This window comes from Haemaphysalis longicornis, unplaced genomic scaffold (genome assembly GCF_048455015.1).
Source record: "Haemaphysalis longicornis isolate Haplotype H1 unplaced genomic scaffold, Haemaphysalis longicornis Haplotype H1 scaffold_12, whole genome shotgun sequence".
Taxonomy (NCBI): domain Eukaryota; kingdom Metazoa; phylum Arthropoda; class Arachnida; order Ixodida; family Ixodidae; genus Haemaphysalis; species Haemaphysalis longicornis.
This window is the reverse complement of record NW_027526225.1, coordinates 33,114,337-33,134,280: the sequence shown is the minus strand read 5'-3', so window position 1 is coordinate 33,134,280 and position 19,944 is coordinate 33,114,337. Positions and strand designations below refer to the sequence as shown.

At 44.8% G+C, this 19,944-nt stretch overlaps 1 protein-coding gene across 2 annotated transcripts in view; it reads left to right on the top strand.

The window, feature by feature from the left end:
* The window catches only part of LOC144162553 (receptor-type tyrosine-protein phosphatase kappa-like), a 616,238-nt gene extending 601,319 nt beyond the window's left edge, over positions 1–14,919 (top strand). For both annotated transcript variants that reach the window (XM_077693141.1, XM_077693140.1), the window contains exons 34-37: positions 4,381–4,509; positions 6,975–7,126; positions 12,903–13,038; positions 14,739–14,919. In XM_077693141.1, the coding sequence (XP_077549267.1) occupies positions 4,381–4,509; positions 6,975–7,126; positions 12,903–13,038; positions 14,739–14,813 (492 nt within the window). In that variant the 3' untranslated portion in view covers positions 14,814–14,919. The remainder of the gene's footprint in view (positions 1–4,380; positions 4,510–6,974; positions 7,127–12,902; positions 13,039–14,738) is intronic.
* Positions 14,920–19,944: the final 5,025 nt, after the last annotated feature.

Here is a 19,944-nt window from a genome sequence, read left to right as displayed (position 1 = left end):
CAAGAAAGCTGCAGGTGCATTTGAAGCAAAATTTATCATCATAACCGGCAGCCTTCTTGTCCGTTTAGTTATGAACGCCCGTTGGGTTGGTTTTTATGATATTAAGCGAAAAAAATAAAAGGTCGCACTAATTCGTTCGACTTGAAGGTAGCAAATCTGCACGCAACCTTCATGACTATCACGTCATGAAGGTTTAAGCCCACGATTGCAGCCTAATTGCTTCTTCTTCGCAGCCACAATTACCTTCAATCCATCATTATTTCTATAAGTGCGCGCTTCTTCATTTTCGTGGAAGAGATAATTATGGAGATCACATGGAGTGGAGTACACTATAACGTGTCTTTCTTGTTCCAAGCAAGCGTTGCCACGATTACGGCGAAAGCCGGTATTTTCTTTGCCAATCTCGGCCCGACTCCTCAAGTGGCTCTATTCCTGGCTTGATAAACGTGCGCTGGGGACGGTGGGCGGTCGTCGCGGTGCAGGCGTACACTAACGCTGGATAATTTCTTGTTTTTTTTTTACCTGCCGTGCGGTCGCCTCAATCAAGGCTGATCTCTCTAAGTGGTTCTCCTTGGCTTGACGAACGTGTGCATGGCACGTTGCACGGTCGTCGCAAGGAATGCACACACACGTGTTAGAGATTTTCTTGGTTTTGCTGACTGCGGAGCGGTCGCCGCGATGCCCGCGCTCACGTGCGCGCGCTGACCTGAGCGTTCGTGGCAATTTCTTGGTGTTTTTAACTGCGGACAAAACCGAACTTTTACTTGCGCTGTTTTAGGTGGTAAGCGTGGCAGCACTTCGAAGGAGGGAAATTTAAATTGCTTTTGGAAAGCCTGCGTTAAATTCGTCATTAGAAGAAGAAAACAGGGAGCGGGAAGAGCGCAAACTGTGGTAGAAATAAAAGGATAACGGCGCCACCGCCTCTCTGACAAAGCACTGCTCTGCAATTTAGACAGCTTTCAGATTGAGTGGAACGGCTTTATTTTTAAGTGCGAATGCACTTTATAAGCGACCCCAAACCATCCACCGCCGGCGGCGGCGGCGGCGTCGGCGGCGGCGGCGGCGGCGTCCGCAGTGCTCCTCTATATTTAAAAAAGAAACAGCATCCGCCGCCAGGTTTCGATCCGAGGACTCTGCGGCCGCAGCGCGACGCTCTACCGACTAAGCCACGGACGCCACGCTGATATCAGTGTGAGTAACGCGCCTTATATCTTTAACGCATTCAAACTACGTCGTCAGCGGCGTGCGTTGGCGACTCAGCGGCGTTATAGCGGCTTGATAACTGCGTGGTGTACACGTGATACTACAAACCCGATGGAAGAGATGGAAGAGAAGGCGGCGAGGCGGTGGGCTGCGGGGGCCGAGCGTAAGCGCCGCAAGCGGGCCGACAACCGTGCATTCGCACTTTCACATTCTCCCCCTCGGGGAAATGCGGGGAATTTTTTTGTCCTCCGCGGTCAATTTTTTTTTGCTTACTATCGTCAAAAACAACTCAACAAGTGTTGTTAACTAAATCGACGCGGGGCTCCGAGTAATTACATATATATTGCCTCAAATGTACGTGCTGTTTTCTTTGCGCTAAGTAATGGGTCCATCACGACATGCACCAGCGGTTCAGGAGTTTCTAACAGTTATGACTATATAAACTGCTGGTTCAACTATGGTGTTAACTCGGTCGTTTTGTTTTAAGGGCAGAGCCCTTTAGGGATCCTCCTTACCGTCGTAGCTCCTTACCTGTCACGCTGTCTAGTCACCGCAGCAATGAGGCAGCGTAGCGACGTAACGGACCCAAATAGAGACTTCGTAAAGCCAGCGGTTTATATAGACATATCAGTTAAAACTCCTAAACCGCTGGCGATTGTCATAAATCTCCACCTTCTTTATAGAAAATAAATCTGCAAGTACCTTTGAGGCAAAATCTGTGAACATAACCGGTAACAACCGTGCTCGTTTAAATAGGAACGCTTTTTTGTTGGTTGGTACGATAGTACGCGAAAAAAGTGGTCTTCAAAACCGACGCGCTCCAAACTGTACAGAAAGGCTCCGGCACGTGCGAGATGAAAGCAAGCACAAAAACAACAGAACTCCAGTTCGCGCTGTTCAGGCAGGGGCGCGCGAGCACTGCAAAGGCAGGAAAATTGAATTTTATTCTACAAACCTTCGTTCAATTCATGGATAGAGAAGTGAGGCAGGGAGGCAGAGAGAGAGAGGCTACTTTATTATGCAATATTATTAGTGGTTTCTCAGTCCAGAAGCCCATGTGCTCTCAAGGCTGCGTAATCCTGGTCACACGCAGGAGCTGGTGCTCAGGTCAACAGCTGGACGGAACTAGCTCCCACTGCTCAAGGGAAGGGGGCGGGTTCAGAGGCGTAAGGACTGAGTTTTTTGGACAGTCGAATAATATGTTTGTCCGAGTTCCCGGTTCCGGGCAGAACTTGCACTTATCAGAGTACTGTGCACGAAAGAGTAAAGGCATAGGATGGGGTGCGGAAGAATGTCTCCTTGAATTTTGACTCAGTGTGATTTCTCTGCTTTTGGTCAAAGATGTGTGAGAACGGGAGAGGTCTGTCTCGTAGTTCGGTAATATTGGTTGGTTTCTTGAAAGGTGAACATAGGTGCAGAAGCACCCCCGGTGTGAGCGGCTCGGTGAGTGAGGTCTCGATCCTGTCGATGAGCACAAATGCTGCCCGTGAATGCCGAGTGGGCGGGAATCCACAATGTCCACGCGATGGGCACGCGGATGTTCTTTCAGCAGTAGGCAGTGAGCGATGGTGCCACAACTTAATATGGCGAATCAGGCTTGCTTGCCTTCGTCAGGACCCTGACAAAGGCAAGCAAGGTAGAAGCACGATTGTTGCCAAAGTTTCAGCAAAGAGACGCGTTCGTCAGGCCCTTCACGAAGGCAAGTCTTTTTGCTGAAACGTTGGGAACAATCGTGTTTCTACCTTGTTCGAAGTTTTCTTACATACATACATACATACATACATACATACATACATACATACATACATACATACATAAAGCGAGTCAGAATAAGAAATGATGGGCTCGTTGAAATAAGACAGAAATAAGGTTTGGCCATCAAGAAAACCTCGAAAAGCAAAGGGGAGGATGTGGCAGGTCATTGAAACAGACAAAGAATTTGGAAAGAAAGAAAGTGGAGAAAAAAAAAATTCCCACTGGGTGGATCTGTACCTACGACCTCAAGAATACGCGTATTGTGCCATGACCACTACGCTACCGGCCGTGCTGTTTTCCCCTCCGCTTTCTGGGGTATTTATTTACGGTATTTTTATTTCCTGCGATTGGAAGTGGTAGCCAGCGCCAGTCGGACTACTCGGGGTGAAGGGTTCCTTCTTTTTAACCCCTGCGCCGTGACTCGAGTGTTTAGGGCAAGTCGAGAGTGGTCGACCAGCGTTGAAACCTCCTAAGCTCCCTATGGCACCAAGACAGCCAGAAGAGAGGCCATCTCTTTTTATGTAGCGAATAAGGATAGGAAATGAGCGGCTCGTTGATTTAAGACAGAAATAAGTGTTGGCAGACAAAAGAACCGCTGAGAGCAAAGCAGAGAATGTGGTAGTCATTGAAACAGAGAAAGAATTTGGAAATACACAAAAAAATTGGAGAACAAACGCCTACCGGGTTGGATCCGAACCGACGACCTCCAGAAAACGCGTCTGGTGCGATGACCACAACGCTACCGTCGGGGCCATTTTCCCCTCCACTTTCGGGGGTATATATGTTACGATATTTTTGTTTCTTGCGGATAGGGGTGTAGCCAGCGCCACTCGAACTACTCAGGGTGAAGATTTTTTTTAAACCCCTGTGCCGTGACTCGAGTGTCTACGACATGTCGAGTGGCGCTGGCTACCACCCCCAACAACAGGAAACAAAAATACCGTAAAAAAATACCCCTGAAAGTGGAGGGGAAAATATCCTCGCGAGTAGAGTAGTGGTCATCGCAAAAGACGCGTATTCTGGAGGACATGGGTTCGGATACCACACGGCGGGCATTTCTTCTCCACTTTCTGTCTTTTGGAATCCTTTATCGGTTTCCATGACCTGCCACATTCTCCTTTTTGCTTTCCGTGTTTTTTTTTACTGCTAACCTTTATTTCTTTCTACATACATACATACATACATACATACATACGTACGTGCATCCATACGCTTACCCATAGATGGGAGGTACATACATACATACATACATACATACATACATACATACATACATACATACATACATACATACGTACGTACGTGCATGCATATGCTCACCCATTGATCGGAGGAGGAATCTTTGTCGAAGAGTGTGGCTACTTTGCATTGGCTGCGTTTTATACTCCTACACTTTCATCTCATGTACGTTTCCTCCCACAGACGGTGACACCAAAATTCTGGCCTGATCTCAAGTGCACAAAGAAGTACGGGGACGTGACTGTGGAGCAGAAGAACACCAAAAACTTCCAGGGACTTGTCTTCCGAACCTTCGTGGTGACCCAAACCTCGGTGCGAAAGATTTGTTTTTTGCTTTGCAAACCACACCTCAACAAGGCTGCTCTAAACTCTTTATTAAAATCAGGTAGAGATCCAATGTCGTTCGCAATGGCCAGAAAAAAATATTGTTGGGAAAATCACTATAAAGCCCTAGCTTTAATTTTTTCAGCGGCTCATGTTATCTCAGACCCCATAACCTTACTTTGTACGGGAACACTCTTTCCAAGTTCATTGAATTGCTGCTTTCATTGCCGGCATCGAAAATACTTACCCAGCAGTGAACCATGGTAACCACTGAACTTAACTGCCCGCATATAGACAAGAGGATAACAAACAGAAAATAGCATTCACCTATCAAGTTTATCTAACATCTACGAGCACCGATTCAAATTACTACAACTTAGCAGGGGTATGTTCAAAGTTATGTTAATAACTGTTAAATGTGAGGTGGTAATTGTCTTTACTAAATACTTCTACCCAAAATATTTTTGTGAAGTTTGGCTTCATAGGAGTACCAATCTCAGCGGAAGCCTAGTGCGATGCAGGAAATAAAAATAAAGCTAGAGAAATAATTATAAGCAGTGCCATTCCATTACACTGTCTCAAACTACTTAAAAATGTTGAAAAAAAAACTAAACCCTGCTTTAATTCTATAAACTAGAACACCACAACTCACTCAGTTTCGCTCCTGGCAATAATTCACGTAGTTTATACAAAATATTCGAAAAAAGCTGCGAATCTATCGCGTCACTGCTGACACGACCTAAGCAGCGACGCCATTGAGCCAACAATAAAAACGTCATTTTCCCCATGTTACCTGGCAGTAGCCCAATGTCACATGATTAAACAGCCCTAGAGGCAGCACTACAATTTTAAAGTCACGTTCTATGCGTGGAGCTTAGTTAGGTAACGGCCAAACACACAAACAAAGCCCTGTGACGTTATAAATAACTGGCCCAATAGCGGCTGGAGAGTTGTCACTGCTTAATCTGTTTTACTTACTGTTCAACTTACTTTTGTCGAGTATGCGACCAAATTTTATCCCCGATGTTAGACGAAAGTGTGCAAGATTGGTCTTCCGCAACTGTACAATTCTATCTCATACCCTTCATTGTTTCAGTAACGTATTCTGCTATAGTTTCTAACAAAATTACGCTAACCACCAGCTCTCTTTCTGTACACTAATTCATAATGGTACACGTTCCTAAAATATTGTTACGCGGTGGCCGGTTGCATGACATCCATAATGGAAGAAACGAACGAATATTGAATGGGCAGCTATGACTGCTCGAATACCGGGTCTACACCGCTTGCCGTCTTTTTTTTTCGGAGTCGAGTCGGCATAACGCAGGACGCCCCTGTAGATTCACGTAGCCACCTATGAAAGAGAACAAACTCAATATACGTGATTTCTAATTTTCAGCAAAGCTTTTAGGGGCGAAGCACGAGTTTTGTCCGTCCGGCGTCCGGCGCCCGCGCTCACGGCGCCACAGCGTGTAAATAGAAACATCTGTGGACAAAAGGTTCACGAACGATTTACAAGAACAAAATAAAAGTTTCACAAAAGGTGACAAAGAGAGAGAGAGAGAGAGAGAGAGAGAGAGATAGAGAGAGAGAGAGAGAGAGAGAGAGAGTGCTCCTGGAGAAGCATGCTGCGCATGCGCGAGGAGAATTGAATTGGATCGGAATAAATGGAATTGTATTGGATTGAATTGGAAATCAATTTAGCGGCAGTAAGATCTCTCACGCGTGGTTTACGGTAAGAACGATCCCTAGTGCTTCGTCCATTCATCATGATTCATGATTTTTTTACTTTAGGTCAAACCTTAAGTCAAACCTTGAATCGGTCCTTCCATGAATACGCCGAGGCCAAGCCTCATTTTATCTATCAAGCCGAGGTCAAGCCACTGCGTTGTGCGCTAGCGCAGTGGAAACTTCAAATCTGTGGCTCGTTCTTATGGAGGGTGCGGAGAGGGGGATTGGAGAAATAGTAAGTGCCAGCTCCGACAAATTCAGGTCGGCGGCTCTTACATTTGCGCAATAAAAACGTCTAACCAATCTTTTTCTGGGAGCGGTGTGGAGCAAACGATAATTGAAAGAGCAACAGTCAGCTCAACCAGGTCAATGTGGCGCCTTGTGCACGAATGCTTTCAAAAGCGGGCCAATGCTGGTACCTGTCAAATATAGGAAGGTGGAAAGGGTGACCGGACAACACGATTAATCGTGCGTACTCTGTGAATGAATTGTGCTGATATATTTCTCTATTTTTTTGTCACTTCTATGCCGAGTGCTAAAAAAGCTTTCTTGTGATCATCTTTCCCAAAGTGGCTGCGAAATATTTTTTTTTGTTGCTGTAAGCAGTATACCAAAATTGCAGTGCTTTGGTTCAATTCTCTTTTTTGGTGCGGGTGTTCCTTTTTTGAAGAGGCCTAATAATGGATTTACAATGACCAGGACTATTTATTGCGTTTTTCTAGGGGCCACCCCGTATAGTCAAGCAGTTTCACTCCGAGTTCTGGCAGAGGCATCGGAGCGTACCCAGCTCAGCGAATATCATCTTGGAGATCCTGCATCGTGTGGAACACTGGCAGACGGAGGCAGAAGGAGGACCTGTCGTAGTTCAGTGTCTGTAAGTTCACAAACTGTTCTACGTACTGAAGTTTGTCGGCGTTATTTACGTGACTGGTGTGCGGTACGCACACCAGTAATTCCTAGGGCTAACTTCCTCGGTACTTTTTAAAACATACCGTAGAGTGCTTTGCTTTGCAGAAAAGTAAAAATTGAGTAGAAGTTCACTTTTGTACTGACTTCAATCCTTTAAACCGCAAAAAAACTGTTAGCCTACATTGAAGGCTGTCAGGGGATTTGGCTAATTGTTTACGTTAAACGAGAAAGACATGACCGAGAAAAAATCACAAGTAGACGGGAGAACTGCCCAGACATAGCGCTTAGTTAATTTTCGTACTACGGGCCGCGATTTTTGTGTGAGCGCGATTTTCTCTTCTAATAAAGAGAGAGCTTTCTTAACGGGACCGACGGCGTCTTTCCAAGAAACAATGCATTACCCTCTACGCTTGACTTGAATTGCCTTTCCCAGCAAAATCTTGTTTTCCGGGCAAAGGTGCTCATTCACGAAGACTGGCTCACTGGTATCGAAACCAAGGGCTCGTGCGTTTAACCTATGCTTTTTTGCAGAATGCAAGAATTTGTCGCGTCTGCATTTGGACACAAATTTGATGATCACATTAGGTGGACCAGGTTTGCGCGTAGTGACTCGGTGAATTACATCTTCATCAGTAACAGACACGTCGGTCTTGAGGCAGGATGCCTTTGTAGTGAAGATTGTGTCAAGGTAGTTCTTGTCATTTATCGGAATTCCTTTCACTTCTAGGTTCGCCCGCCTGTACTGTACTGTTTCAGTTCCACTAGCTCCATTTTTACTTCGTTAGGTTGTCTAGCAACCCTTGTGATTTCTTTCTGCAACTCTAGAGTCTCGTTTTTTGCTTCCGTGAGTTTCTGGCGGACGCCCTTGATGTCTGCCCTAAATTCTTCAAAACGTTCGTTTATGAACCGCATGGAAGCTTTCACAGACGTAATTTCGTCCTGGATTAAAGTGCCCGACGAGTCAACCTTCTTTAGCTCACATCTTAGGTCAATCAATGCATCGACGAACTTTGTAGTCGTCTCAACTAGGATCTTGGTTTTTTTCTTTTATACTGCCAGGGGCTTTTTTCCCAAGGCCCTTAACCACGTCAGACGGAACATCACACTTTCTCGTAGCCATTTGAATAGCGAAATGCACAAAAATCGATCAGAGCATCTTACAAGTCCGGCAGCCGCCACAACAGTATCAAATAGAAAGACGGGTAGCAACCCTAAACCCATCTACGGTGCGTTCAAATTGTGATCAGGGCATGTCTCGACACGGCCGCCCGGACCAGTCTGAGGTGTCTACTTTTTTCGCTGTTCGGTTTATGTAGGCGACGGTGACGCCTCACCCGCAGTGATGCCAAAGTGGTCGTCACGTTCTCAGCTGCAGCTTCCACTATCGGTGCGTGTGAGCATCGTTCCTCCGGCAAAATGATGACGGGCCGAAGTGTCTGTGGTGCGTTTAAATTGTGATTAGGGCAAGTGTCGACACGGCTGCCTGGACCAGTCTTTTGCCTTTGTTTTTGTGAGGATTCAGAAATATAAATATTTTGTCGTTAGTTGGTTTGTGCAAATAGAGTTATAAGAATACCAGTCCCTAACCACGATTTGCATCTGCTTGAAGGTAGTGCATCACTGAATTTTAAAGAGAGTGAATAAACACAAGAACGGTGTCACTTGCATATTCCAACAGGCGACTCTTTGTTGTGACAAAACACAAACCTTTAAAAAACAGGTTAATTAACAATGGCGATAAAATAGACCCCTTTGTAGCATTCCTCATTTCAAAAAAAACTTGAAAAGTCGAGACATTGTTCACACGCACTATTTCCGTCCGTTTATGGATGTAGTTTGTTAAAAGCTGACAAAATGGCCCCGAAAACCTAAAAGTGGAACTTTTTGAATTAAAATTACACACTCTTCCCGCGGGGAACCGTGAGGAGGATGCGAAGCACCATGGGAGTTCCGTGTAGGTTCCATTGTGTTTCCGTTATGTTGTTTCATTTATTGGAGACGAATGGAAACGTAGTGTGAGGCCCCTTGTGGAGACAGAGAAATGTAGAGAAACGTAGAGACAGCGAAGAAACCGACACCCGCGTTACCTGATCGAACAACTCCTGGTTCTCGTCTTTCTTTATTGCGTGCTTACGCTCCTATTCCGCTCCCCGCCCTCTTCTTCATCTTATCTGGTTAGGTGCAAGGCGCGAGGCGCTTCCGGCCACGGCTTTCCACGGGAAATTCAACATCCTCCTTTAAATTTTCAGTTCGTCGTTTCCGTTGACGTTCAGCTTTGCGTGCCTTTGTTGTATCAGTAGCTTCTTCACGTAGTTTGAATGAATGAAGGACATAAGAAGCGTTCGTAGCACATGCTCCCATCTCGGTTTGTAGCGAAGCGGGAAGAGCGGCAGGTACCTTCCGTTGCGGCCTGACAATCGTGGGATCGAAACCCTCCGCCGCCTAACTATTTCTTTTGATAGTGTACTGCGCTCACGTCAGGACAAACTCAGACGGGGCTGAAGATACGCGCATGAGCAGTATAGTGCGGAGGGCGGACAACAACAAGGGAGGGAGGGCACTGCCCCGAGCATGAGATGCTCCGCATATAATATTGGGTGATAAACACAGTCGAATGTTTTGCGGCCATCTAGGAAAAGAGCACAAGAGACATCATTATTATCGAAGGCAGAATATATGATCTCACACAAATCTTCTAAAAGCGTTGTAGTACTGTCTCCTGCCATAAAGCCGAACTGAGATTCGGAAACAACGTTATTATTTTCATAAATATTGCTCATTGGACTAGATAGGTGGTTTTCTAAGTTTGGTGCAATACAAAACATGATAGCTATTGGCATGTATTCGCAATCGCTTAAAAGCCTCCACCTTTATGAAGCAGCTTCACCAAGGCCATCTGAAGCTCATCATGGAGGAAACCATGCTGCATAAAAGAATTGCACCTTAAGATTTACTTCGCTTCTGGACTAGCACGGTTTTTTTCCTCTTGTATTAGTTATTTAAATATTTCCAAGAACTTTTGTTAGGCGTCTTTGAGGGTAACGCTCTGTAAAGACCTTCCCAGTCATAATCAACTACAGATTTATCAAATTTTTCAAAATCAAGGATACCCAGCTGCTGCGCACTAACATGTGTCCTTTAGACTCTAGTAAAAAAGCATGACAACAAACTAAATATTATTAGGCCAGTTTTTGCTTGATAACCGAGGCAGGGACGTCAGATACTGGTGCTCTAATGGTCACATGGTCAAGACATGACGTTACAAATTTGTCACCCCGTACTCTTCCCTTGTTGACAGGGATATCGTAGGTTTCATACGCCATTTTGCTGAAATATTCAGATAATCGACCACGATCTGCCTCGAGGACGCCAGTCAAGATTAAAATTGTCGACTAAACGAATAAAAGACTTCATCAGAACTGTTTGGATAAATCTTTCACGTTCAAATAAACAAACATCGGTATTTTGGGATGCAGGTCTGCTCATAGCTGAAAGCATAATTTCAAGTGTTTTCAAGTGGTTTGGCCAATTTCAAGTGGCTAAACCACAAACATTTCAACTGGTTTAGCCAATGCTTTCAGCTGCGCTAAATGCAAGCCCCAAGGAGAACACCGGCATTCCTTTGCGTACATAAACGAGTACACATCTACCGCTTACTTTATATTTCAATAAATATGAATATTTATTCTGTGCGAGCAGTGAAAGAAGCGCTGAGTGTATAATTATTTCTGTTAGCAATATTACATCTACGACACCCCCTGCATTTTGCACAATCGCCAAAAGTTCGTCCCAGAGATTTCTGATACTACGAATGTGTGCAAACAAAACGAAAAAGGGGTGTTCTCTGGTTTGAGTTTTAAACTACAAAACTCTTCAATGTTACTGCACGGAAAGAAAAAGGTATTCATATTTAATTCAGATGGTCTTCATAGAGGCTAACGTAGACACCAACAGGGGAAGTGGGTTCGGATGTCTTCGCGAATATTTTCTATGCTTCACCCAGCAATACTTTGTTTTCCTTTCCCCTTTGCCGAGCTTCCCGAAAAAGATTCTTTTTCCGGCTGGTCTAGTTGTCGTTCAGAAAAATCACGGCAATCGCCATATGTTCGGCGAGTGATCTGGTCTATTTGAAACAAGGTATTCATTTTGCTTTAATTGCTAACGATGCAAAACGAACAAGAACAACCGGTATGATGTCGCACTTAGCCGGAAGCGGGTGGATAGATTCGACATCAGCGTCTTTGGGTACAATTTTCTGCTTATCAGCCAAGTCACGAATGAGAGCAGTCAGGTCCTCACCTGGACACATGGGCAAACCTTGAATCCCCAGTTCGCACAGTCTACTGAATTGCTCGTTTCATTTAAGGTGGCCTGAAGAAACAAACTCTTCCGTTTGCTGTGAGGCAGTTGTGTCCAGAGTTTGCACTTTAAACTCCAGAGATGTAAATGTCACCCTGCTGGCAGCTTCAGAAGTGAGGGCCTTGTCATATTTTTTTTTAAAGAAGGTTGCCGAGCCCTCCACAGCTTCCACTGTCTCTGTATGGTATCAACGGTCCCTTTCCAACCCAGCAGCTCGTCAACCTTCGCAATAAGTGATACAATTCCATCATTCAAGGGTAACAGCAACTCCACCTTCTTTCGCAACTATGAAAAGGACTAAAAACTCGACGCAGAATTGTCTCCGCTCGGCTCCCTCGCTTCCTACACGCACAGACGACAGACACAGATACCTCGCTTTTCAACTGTTTTGCCGGACATAGTTTTATGAGAAATAACAGCACAGCGTTTACTAAACTGATAACCGTGCTTACACTTGAACAAGTTACGAACCTTCCATCAACAGGCGATGCCTTCTGGCACTGGGTTTCTTCCATCGTTTTTTTTTTGATCGACCACAAGAAACCATGCGCGCCAGTATAATTCTTGCTAAAGAACAAAACGTTCTGAATATTTGTATGATATTAATTTCTACTTATGCGTGTTAATAAAAGCGTGGAACCGTAGGGAACCCGTTAGGAAAGGGTTAGCAGGTGTAGCCACTTCAAGCGACCTTTATCCCGGTGGGTGCGCGCGGTGGACGCCAGTCATCTGCGTGCTTTCGGCATTCTAGCCAAATAATGATTTCGCGTCGCAAAAACTCGTAATTACGCACACCGTCGAAACACAAATAAGATGCACACTTCCCCCAGGGTGAATCGGCGAACAGTTTCTTTTTGTTTGTTTATTTCGGCAGAGTACAAGTGCACCGCGAAAATCAGAATAATTTTCAATCTTCTGCCGAGGTGAAAGGGGCAATAGGCGTTTGAGCCCGTGTGATCGAACCCGATTAATCGAGTGAGCGCAATAAACCGAAAAAATGACGAAATAACAACGACACCCGACCAAGCAAACGAGCACACAGTGGAGAAATGGGGAAGAAGAAAACACAGCGCAAGCCGACGTAGTCGCGTAGAAAAAAACTAAAAAGCCAAACAAGCGATAGAAAATCGGCATGCGGGATCTCCGAGTATGGGTGGGTCGCTATCTATGAAGCCCGTCGTGCACAGGACGAGCGCCACATCTCAGGGTTGAATGGGGGCAAGGAGTTTAGAGTTGATCATCTCATGTAATCAATTTTCAAAAACCGATAACTCACGAGACAGTGTGCATATATTCACTTTCACTTGAGGACTTCTCATTGGTTCTTATAGTATTGTATTGTTGTGTAAGTCACTAGTTCTTTGTTATTTCGGGCGTTCCAGTGACGGATGCCAACAGTCTGGGCTCTACTGCGTCTCGGCGACAATCTACGATCAGCTCAAACTCGAGAAGGAGCTGGACGTCTTCCGTGCTGTGGAGAACGTGCGTGCCAGTCGTGCTCAATTCATCGTCGACTCGGTAAGCGAGGCACCAAGAACACGCTTTTGGGATCATGCTGTGACCGTCAATCACTTCCTTGCCACTCCACTTTGGGTGTCGAATAATATACTGGTGATATACTTTTTTCTGAAAGCCCTTCAAAATGACGTCTTTCGAGATAAAATAGTTGACCGGTGGCGTTAGGTTGTACAAAAAATGAAAATTTTACAGCTGTCCCTTTTTAAGAGGAAGGCTGTGCTTCGTCGGGACGAGGCGTGGTAACGCGGGCGCTGCGTTTTGGAGGGGGTATAGCCTAGTGAGGGAAAGAGGAAGCGCAAAGTACCACAACGCAGTTCAAGCTACGCAAATATTCCCCAGCAAAAGACAAGCACATCTCACCCCTCATCCTCGCGTCGAGGCTCAGATTCACGCGCTGGGGAAAAGCACTTACATGGCTGAAACGAAATGCAGGAATGGCGAAACCATTCGCCTCGTCCGATCAAACTTCAGGTGCGCTCGTCTCGGAGTATTCTGGTTAAACATATGGCCGCATCGCTTAGTTCCTCTTGCAATAAGCGTAAATTAACTTTGTCTGTCTAGACAACGCTCGAAAATAATAATTATAGAAATTGCATTCCCACTATGGGGAAGTGTATGGTATTGAGCAGCCTTGCGCGCTACTTTCCTCGTCCCAGGAAGCGCCCAATCACCCTTTCTAACCTTGCCAACGTTCTACGGTATTTATAAAACGAAGTATAGATAATTGCGCTTGGTGAACTTTTGTGGAATACTTGGACGCACTCTTGGACGCACTGGAACGCGCTCTCCAGACGAAGAAGCCGCCCGTCGGAGTGCCAGTGAGAGTTGTCACGCCAATAGAAACGGTGTCGTTAGGCGAATCCAGAAGCCCCCACGAGGGATAGCGTAGCATGCACACGAGAGGGCGGAAAATCCCCATTTCCAAGCGGGAGAGGCCAAAGCCGAGCGCTCAATCCATTGGCGAGGAATGAATCCAAACGACGACGACAGAACGCGAACCTGGGTCTCCGAATGGTCGAATTTTTTCAGTTTCGCCAGCGAGGCTCTGGCAGCAGTGCCGACGGATGGTTTAAGCGCGAGCTCTTTGGCATTGAATTTCAGAACAGTTGGGAAATATGTGATAGACTGTGTTTAAGCAACAACCTGTCATGGGTGAGTAGTGTGCGCAATGAAGGAAAGGGCGTGGGATGGATACATTACAACTACCCCAGTCTTAGCTCGTTCAAATCAGTCTTCTGGCTGTGAGAAGTTCTATGAATCTTATCCTGACAAGTCTGCCAAGCTAGGTTAGTGAAGCGGGGGTAGTTTCTTGTTTTGTATTGTCGACCTAAGACGTTTGGGCATTCTTTTAAACCCAGTGTTGCCATTTTTTACAACACTTTTATCTAGGATACATTTCAACGTGCTTTGAAACTGACGTCAACATCAGTGAAAGGCCTGACTCCTGCGTTCTGAACGACGTACCGTACATTCTCTACTCATAGCCCTCACTCTCTTCAAACTTGTTATTAAGCCGTCCTCTCTTCCAAGCAACCCAAATACTTAGAAAAATAAATGTTTAATGTCTGGTGTGCTTAACCTTTATGCAGCCATCCCACTCCACGTCTTCAAAAATAACCGGTAGCTTAAAAATCATACAATGCCATCCCCTGGTTTCTGTATCAATATTGGCCCATTCTGACTTTTGTGATTTTTTACAGGAGCAATATGCCTTCTGCTACGACGTCGCGCTCGCCTGTGTGGACTCTTTGCACACCTACGGTAACCTCGCGTGACATCGCTGGATGCACTCCACACTCAAACAAGACATTTTCTGCTCTGATAGATGAGAAAAAATGCTACCTACTAGTCTAACACTCAAGGAGAATAAAGTGAATTACCTTTGCGCGTGTTGCGTGTGTGTTATCGTCTTTTTATTCGTAGCACATGATCTGCTCTCGCCCCAGAAGTGTATTTGCATTCTGTATGATGCGTACTGCGTGTTCTTGTTGGTGTTGTGCGGAGATTTCGAGGTGAATCTTAGCCCTACGGTTGAGGACATGCTGGAATCACTCCTTTCGGGCCAAAATAATAACACTTCGGAAATCGCGGCACTTAGAGCTCAACAGGAAGACATGCAAAAGCTTATGAGTGAGTGGGCTTTGCGTTTCGCGAAAATGGAAAATTGGTCAGCTCGGGTAGATCATTTGGAAAAGAAAATCATTTCCCTCCAGGCCAAAATAACTGACCTCGAAAATAGAAGCAGACACGCAAACTTGGTCGTTTGTGGAGTGAATGAGGATTCAGGAGAAACCGAGCCCGATTGGAAACGCAAAGTTCTGACTGAAATCTTTGAGGAGAAGCTAAATGATCCTTGCAGGTTCGTTGGCAGGATACAAAGGATTGTAAAACCCGGAAAAATAGGCCAGTGATTATATTTTTCAGGATTTCAATGAAAGCGCCACGTTTTAATGAACGCTAACAAACATAAGGGTACCGAGGTGTCTATCCAAAATGATAACTCGAAAAAACCACTGCGCAAGCGCAAGCTGCTGTGGCAGAGCACAAAAAATAAAAAAAACTGCAGGGACAAAAAATAGCCCTTGTACACGACAAACTTTAAGTAGACAAGCAAACATTCGCATGGGTTGATCCCACAAGCCATCGAATTAAACTCGGCGGTTCTCAGAACAGCCAAGTCAGCGCATTCCCAAGTTCCCCTGAGGATAAGCAGCTCCAACCTTTAAACATAAACACTCGCAGTGTTGCATATAAATCGGAACAACTTCAGGGTATCGTATTGGGCGTGACGCACATGCTGTAGTTATTACAAAGACTTGGTTACGGGGTGCTATCGAAGATGATTCTGTTTTCCCCCTTCTTATCAAGTGTTCCGCCATGACAGAATGTGTAGGGAGGGCGGTGTTGCAGTTCTGGTAAAACTTGTAATTAACTGCACTGCTTTGCATCAGATAAGTAATCATGAGAGCCTTACTTTGCAAGCATCTTGTTGGGGGCGATGTTTTCTTATTTTGTGGTTTATCGTCCACCCCATTTCTCACCTGAGTACTTAAGGCTTTGTATGACCGTATGATGATATTTCGGCGTGACAGAATTTTTCTGGTAGGCAATTTTAACTTACCTGGCGTTGATTGGGAAAATCCTATTTGCAGTCCAGGATTAAGCGCTCACGCGTCTTACTTTTTTATATAATGTAAAGCCATGACATGCACCAAATCATAAAGCAACCAACACGTGTTCCCCGATCAAGCAATGCTATTGCTCGACCTAGCCTTTCTAAACTGTATCATTTTAAATGTTACCGTGAATGTTAAAAGTGGCATTCATGATCATTTACTGGTGGAGTTTTCCTGTGTTTTTGAAAATGTGCACTCCCCTAGGCCTTGGCCCAAGTCTGTATCTGTCAAAAATGTTTCGATGGCGCAGGATGAAAGTGTGTTTGGCCATCTCGATCTTTGTGGTTCTGATGCCGTCGAACTACGGGACAAATTCAAAAACATTTGCGTATACAACCTTGACCATTTTATCCCAAACAAAATAAGACATCTACGCAAATGAACTCCTTGGATAACGCGTGAACTTGTGCGTATCAAAACAAAAATCAAAACGCTAAAACGAGGAGCGCGGCTGACCGTGGTACCAATAGTGCCAACCAAATCGCTCTTAATTCTGCAGTACCGAACTCAAAGCGTCTGTACTTTGAAAAGTCTTTGCCAGATTTCATCAATAATGCAGCACAGACGTTTTGGCGTATCCTTCCCAGTAAAAAAAATTCTGCCATCTCAACGAAGTGAATGTTGATGAGAGGGGCAAGCTCCAATGCTTATCGGTAAAAGGGTGAAACATTCGCCCGCACATCATTTAAAGACTCGACACGTTGTTGTAGGGGTATTTTATGTACACTTATATACATGATGTTACATATTTACATATCGATGCAATTATATACACGTCCGCTGTGGCAAGACGTTCGTCCTACGCCTGGTCATGGACGTTTACAACCGCTACAACAACGCGAGCCCCACATTGCGTTCGTCATCTGTGCGAGCATGGGAAAGGCGGCGGTGGCAGTGGGAGGAACCACCCTGCATTCAGCTTTCAAGCTCTCCAGGAGCAAGGCCAGGGACGTGTAACCCCGGTACGCGTCTTGAGCTCATAGGCGACGAACGACAACCTCTTTTTCTTCCTCTTCCCCTTGTTGGGTAGCAACGAACGCGTTGAACGTATTGACCTCTTCGGCCAATCTTTGGTTGGCCAATCCCTAGGGCGATCCTGCCACAATCATCAATAATGTGCCATGCCGTATACAGCTCCAACGAAGGACGGGACAGGGCCCGAGCAATAGGAGCTTCGCCCCTGAAAAGCCCATAAATTACTTCGCCAAAGCGGAATGTTCCTAGTTGAACTTCTCCATATTGCTGAACATTTAATTGCTCATTTCCAAAGTGTTTTTGCTAACTCGAGTGATCCCATGCCTACAATCCGTCTCCCTTCAGCTCCCTAACATGACCTTGAATATTTACCTGGTGCTGTTTCTTTGCTTCTTAAACTTAAAACAAAAGCTTCAATTTCTGGTTGTAATTTTTCCCGCATCTCTTTCAACCAGAATTGCACCTCCTGACTGGAAAATAGCCCGCTTAGTACCCGTCCTTAAAACAGGTGACCCTGCAAGCCCTACCAATTACAGGCCTTAGAGGAGGTCATTGGGTTGTAAACGTCTTGAGCACATTATAGCTAACTGCATTCACAAATTTTTAAATGACCGTCATTTGATTTCTTTTGTTCAACATGGTTTTAGAAAAGGTTTCTCTAGAGTAACGCAATTTGCATCGGTTCTTCAGAGTTTGGCCGCGATTCTGGACAAAGTCGGGCCAAGTAGATGCAATTTTTCTACATTCTTTCAAAGCTTTTGATGGCATTTCTCAAGTTCACCTTATCAGGAGATTACAATCAACTGTTTTTGCTGCATTTAGAATTAACTGAATACCTTCTGAGTAACAACTAGCAATTCGTTCGCATTGAGAATGACTGTTGACAATCCCTCCCCGTGTCATCTGGTGTTCCGCAAGAAAGTGTCTCAGGTCGTTTGTTGTTTCTCATATATGTTAACAATATTGTGGATGTAATTACTGGCCCAGTTCAAATAACGCCGTTTGCAGATAATTGTGCAATATTTAATAGAATAACATGCCGCAAGACCAAACAGTATTGAATTTCAATCTTTGTAATATAGAAGACCGGTGTACTAAGTGGAAATTGAACCTAAATGCCAACAAATAGGTTTTAATGCAAATAACCAATAAGAAGTTTCTTTACCCTTCCCTTACAACCTTTCAGGACAACATTTGAACGAAGTTACTGATCAAGTACCTGAGTCTTACCATAACACATACTTTTAGTTGGAACAAACACATTTGAAACATAAGTGAGTCATCTTTTCTTCAACTGAGTCTTGGAGACATCAGCTTATACATGCTCATGCAAGTGTAAGAATGCAAGTCTATACATCTACTGTAAGACCTAAATTGGAGTATGCCGGCACAAACTGGGATCTTTACACAAAAACTACCATTCATGCACTTCAGATGATTCAGCCGAAAGCTGTTCGGTTCATTTACTCGAAATACCGTTCGAGTGACTCGCCAACCAAACATTTGAAAGATCATGACAACCCAACCTTAGATTTCAGACGGAAAAATCCAAAAAATAAAATTTCTTTATCTCTTCAAGGATAATAAATTGCCAATGATACCAGAACAATAAATCCAACCAATCACCCCTTGCGGAACACGACACCGGCACGCCGAATCCCTAACGTCATTCAATCCTAGAACTAAGATTTTCACAGTCTCCTTTTCCCTGGGCACTGTAACCGAATGGAATCAATTACCAGCATCATTCGTAAATAGCATAGACTCAATTGACCATGTATTGTGACCTCTATTGTTAATGAGTTAACTTTCTTTGTGATTCGTTGTTTCAGTTATGTGCTTTCGCGCTTTTTATGTTCTTGAACTTCTTTTGTTCATATAACTAGCTTTGTAATTACGTCCCTCCAGCTTGGGCCCTTCACTGGGCGTGCAGTATTGATTAAGTAAAAAACAATAACAATAATACTTATATTAAGTGATCTCCACAGATAAAAACCGCAAAGCAGCATTCGGAGTTTCCTAATATTCTGCACTTTATAGATAGATCTCATTTATAGGCAACTCTAAACAAAGACGGTCCCGATCCCCTACCTAAAGCACAAGATGTACCTGGAGATATACCCTGATGGCACCTATCGGGTGTGTCTCAAAGCTCCAGCAAGACTCGAGAACATCTTCGTGGAATCCTCGCATACCAAGACGAATCAAACACAAGAACGATGCCACCTGCCTTCGAGGAGGCGGTGCGGACTGATACTGATGACCAAAATGTTCAACTCCAGGCTGTCTAGCGAGTCATCGTGGCACTTGCCAGGCAGGAGGACCTCGGCGACCCGGTGACGGGGAGCGGAGGACCCCTAGTTGGGTTGGCTACATCTGTGCTGACGACTCCGGCCAAGTCATGAAGACCAAGTAATGGAACTTCATTTGCAGGCCCCAAAGACGTTATTCCAATCCAATCCGCTCTGAACCCCTCATAAGTAGTTATTTGCTGCCCCCTTCATTTTTTTGCCAACATTGAAATAAATATTTTTTTAGATATATTAAGGCACGACCACATATATAGCTCATCAGTACCAGTTCAAATATAGGACACCAAAAAACTATACAGCGCCCCCTTTTTTGTGGACTACAAGCAAGAAGAGTCGTAATAAAGTCTGCATGTCTAACGCGCTCAATCATGACTTCATCTTTGTAATGACAAGGCTCATACATAAGGAACATAAGTCGCCAATTATAATAGAATTGGGCTCGT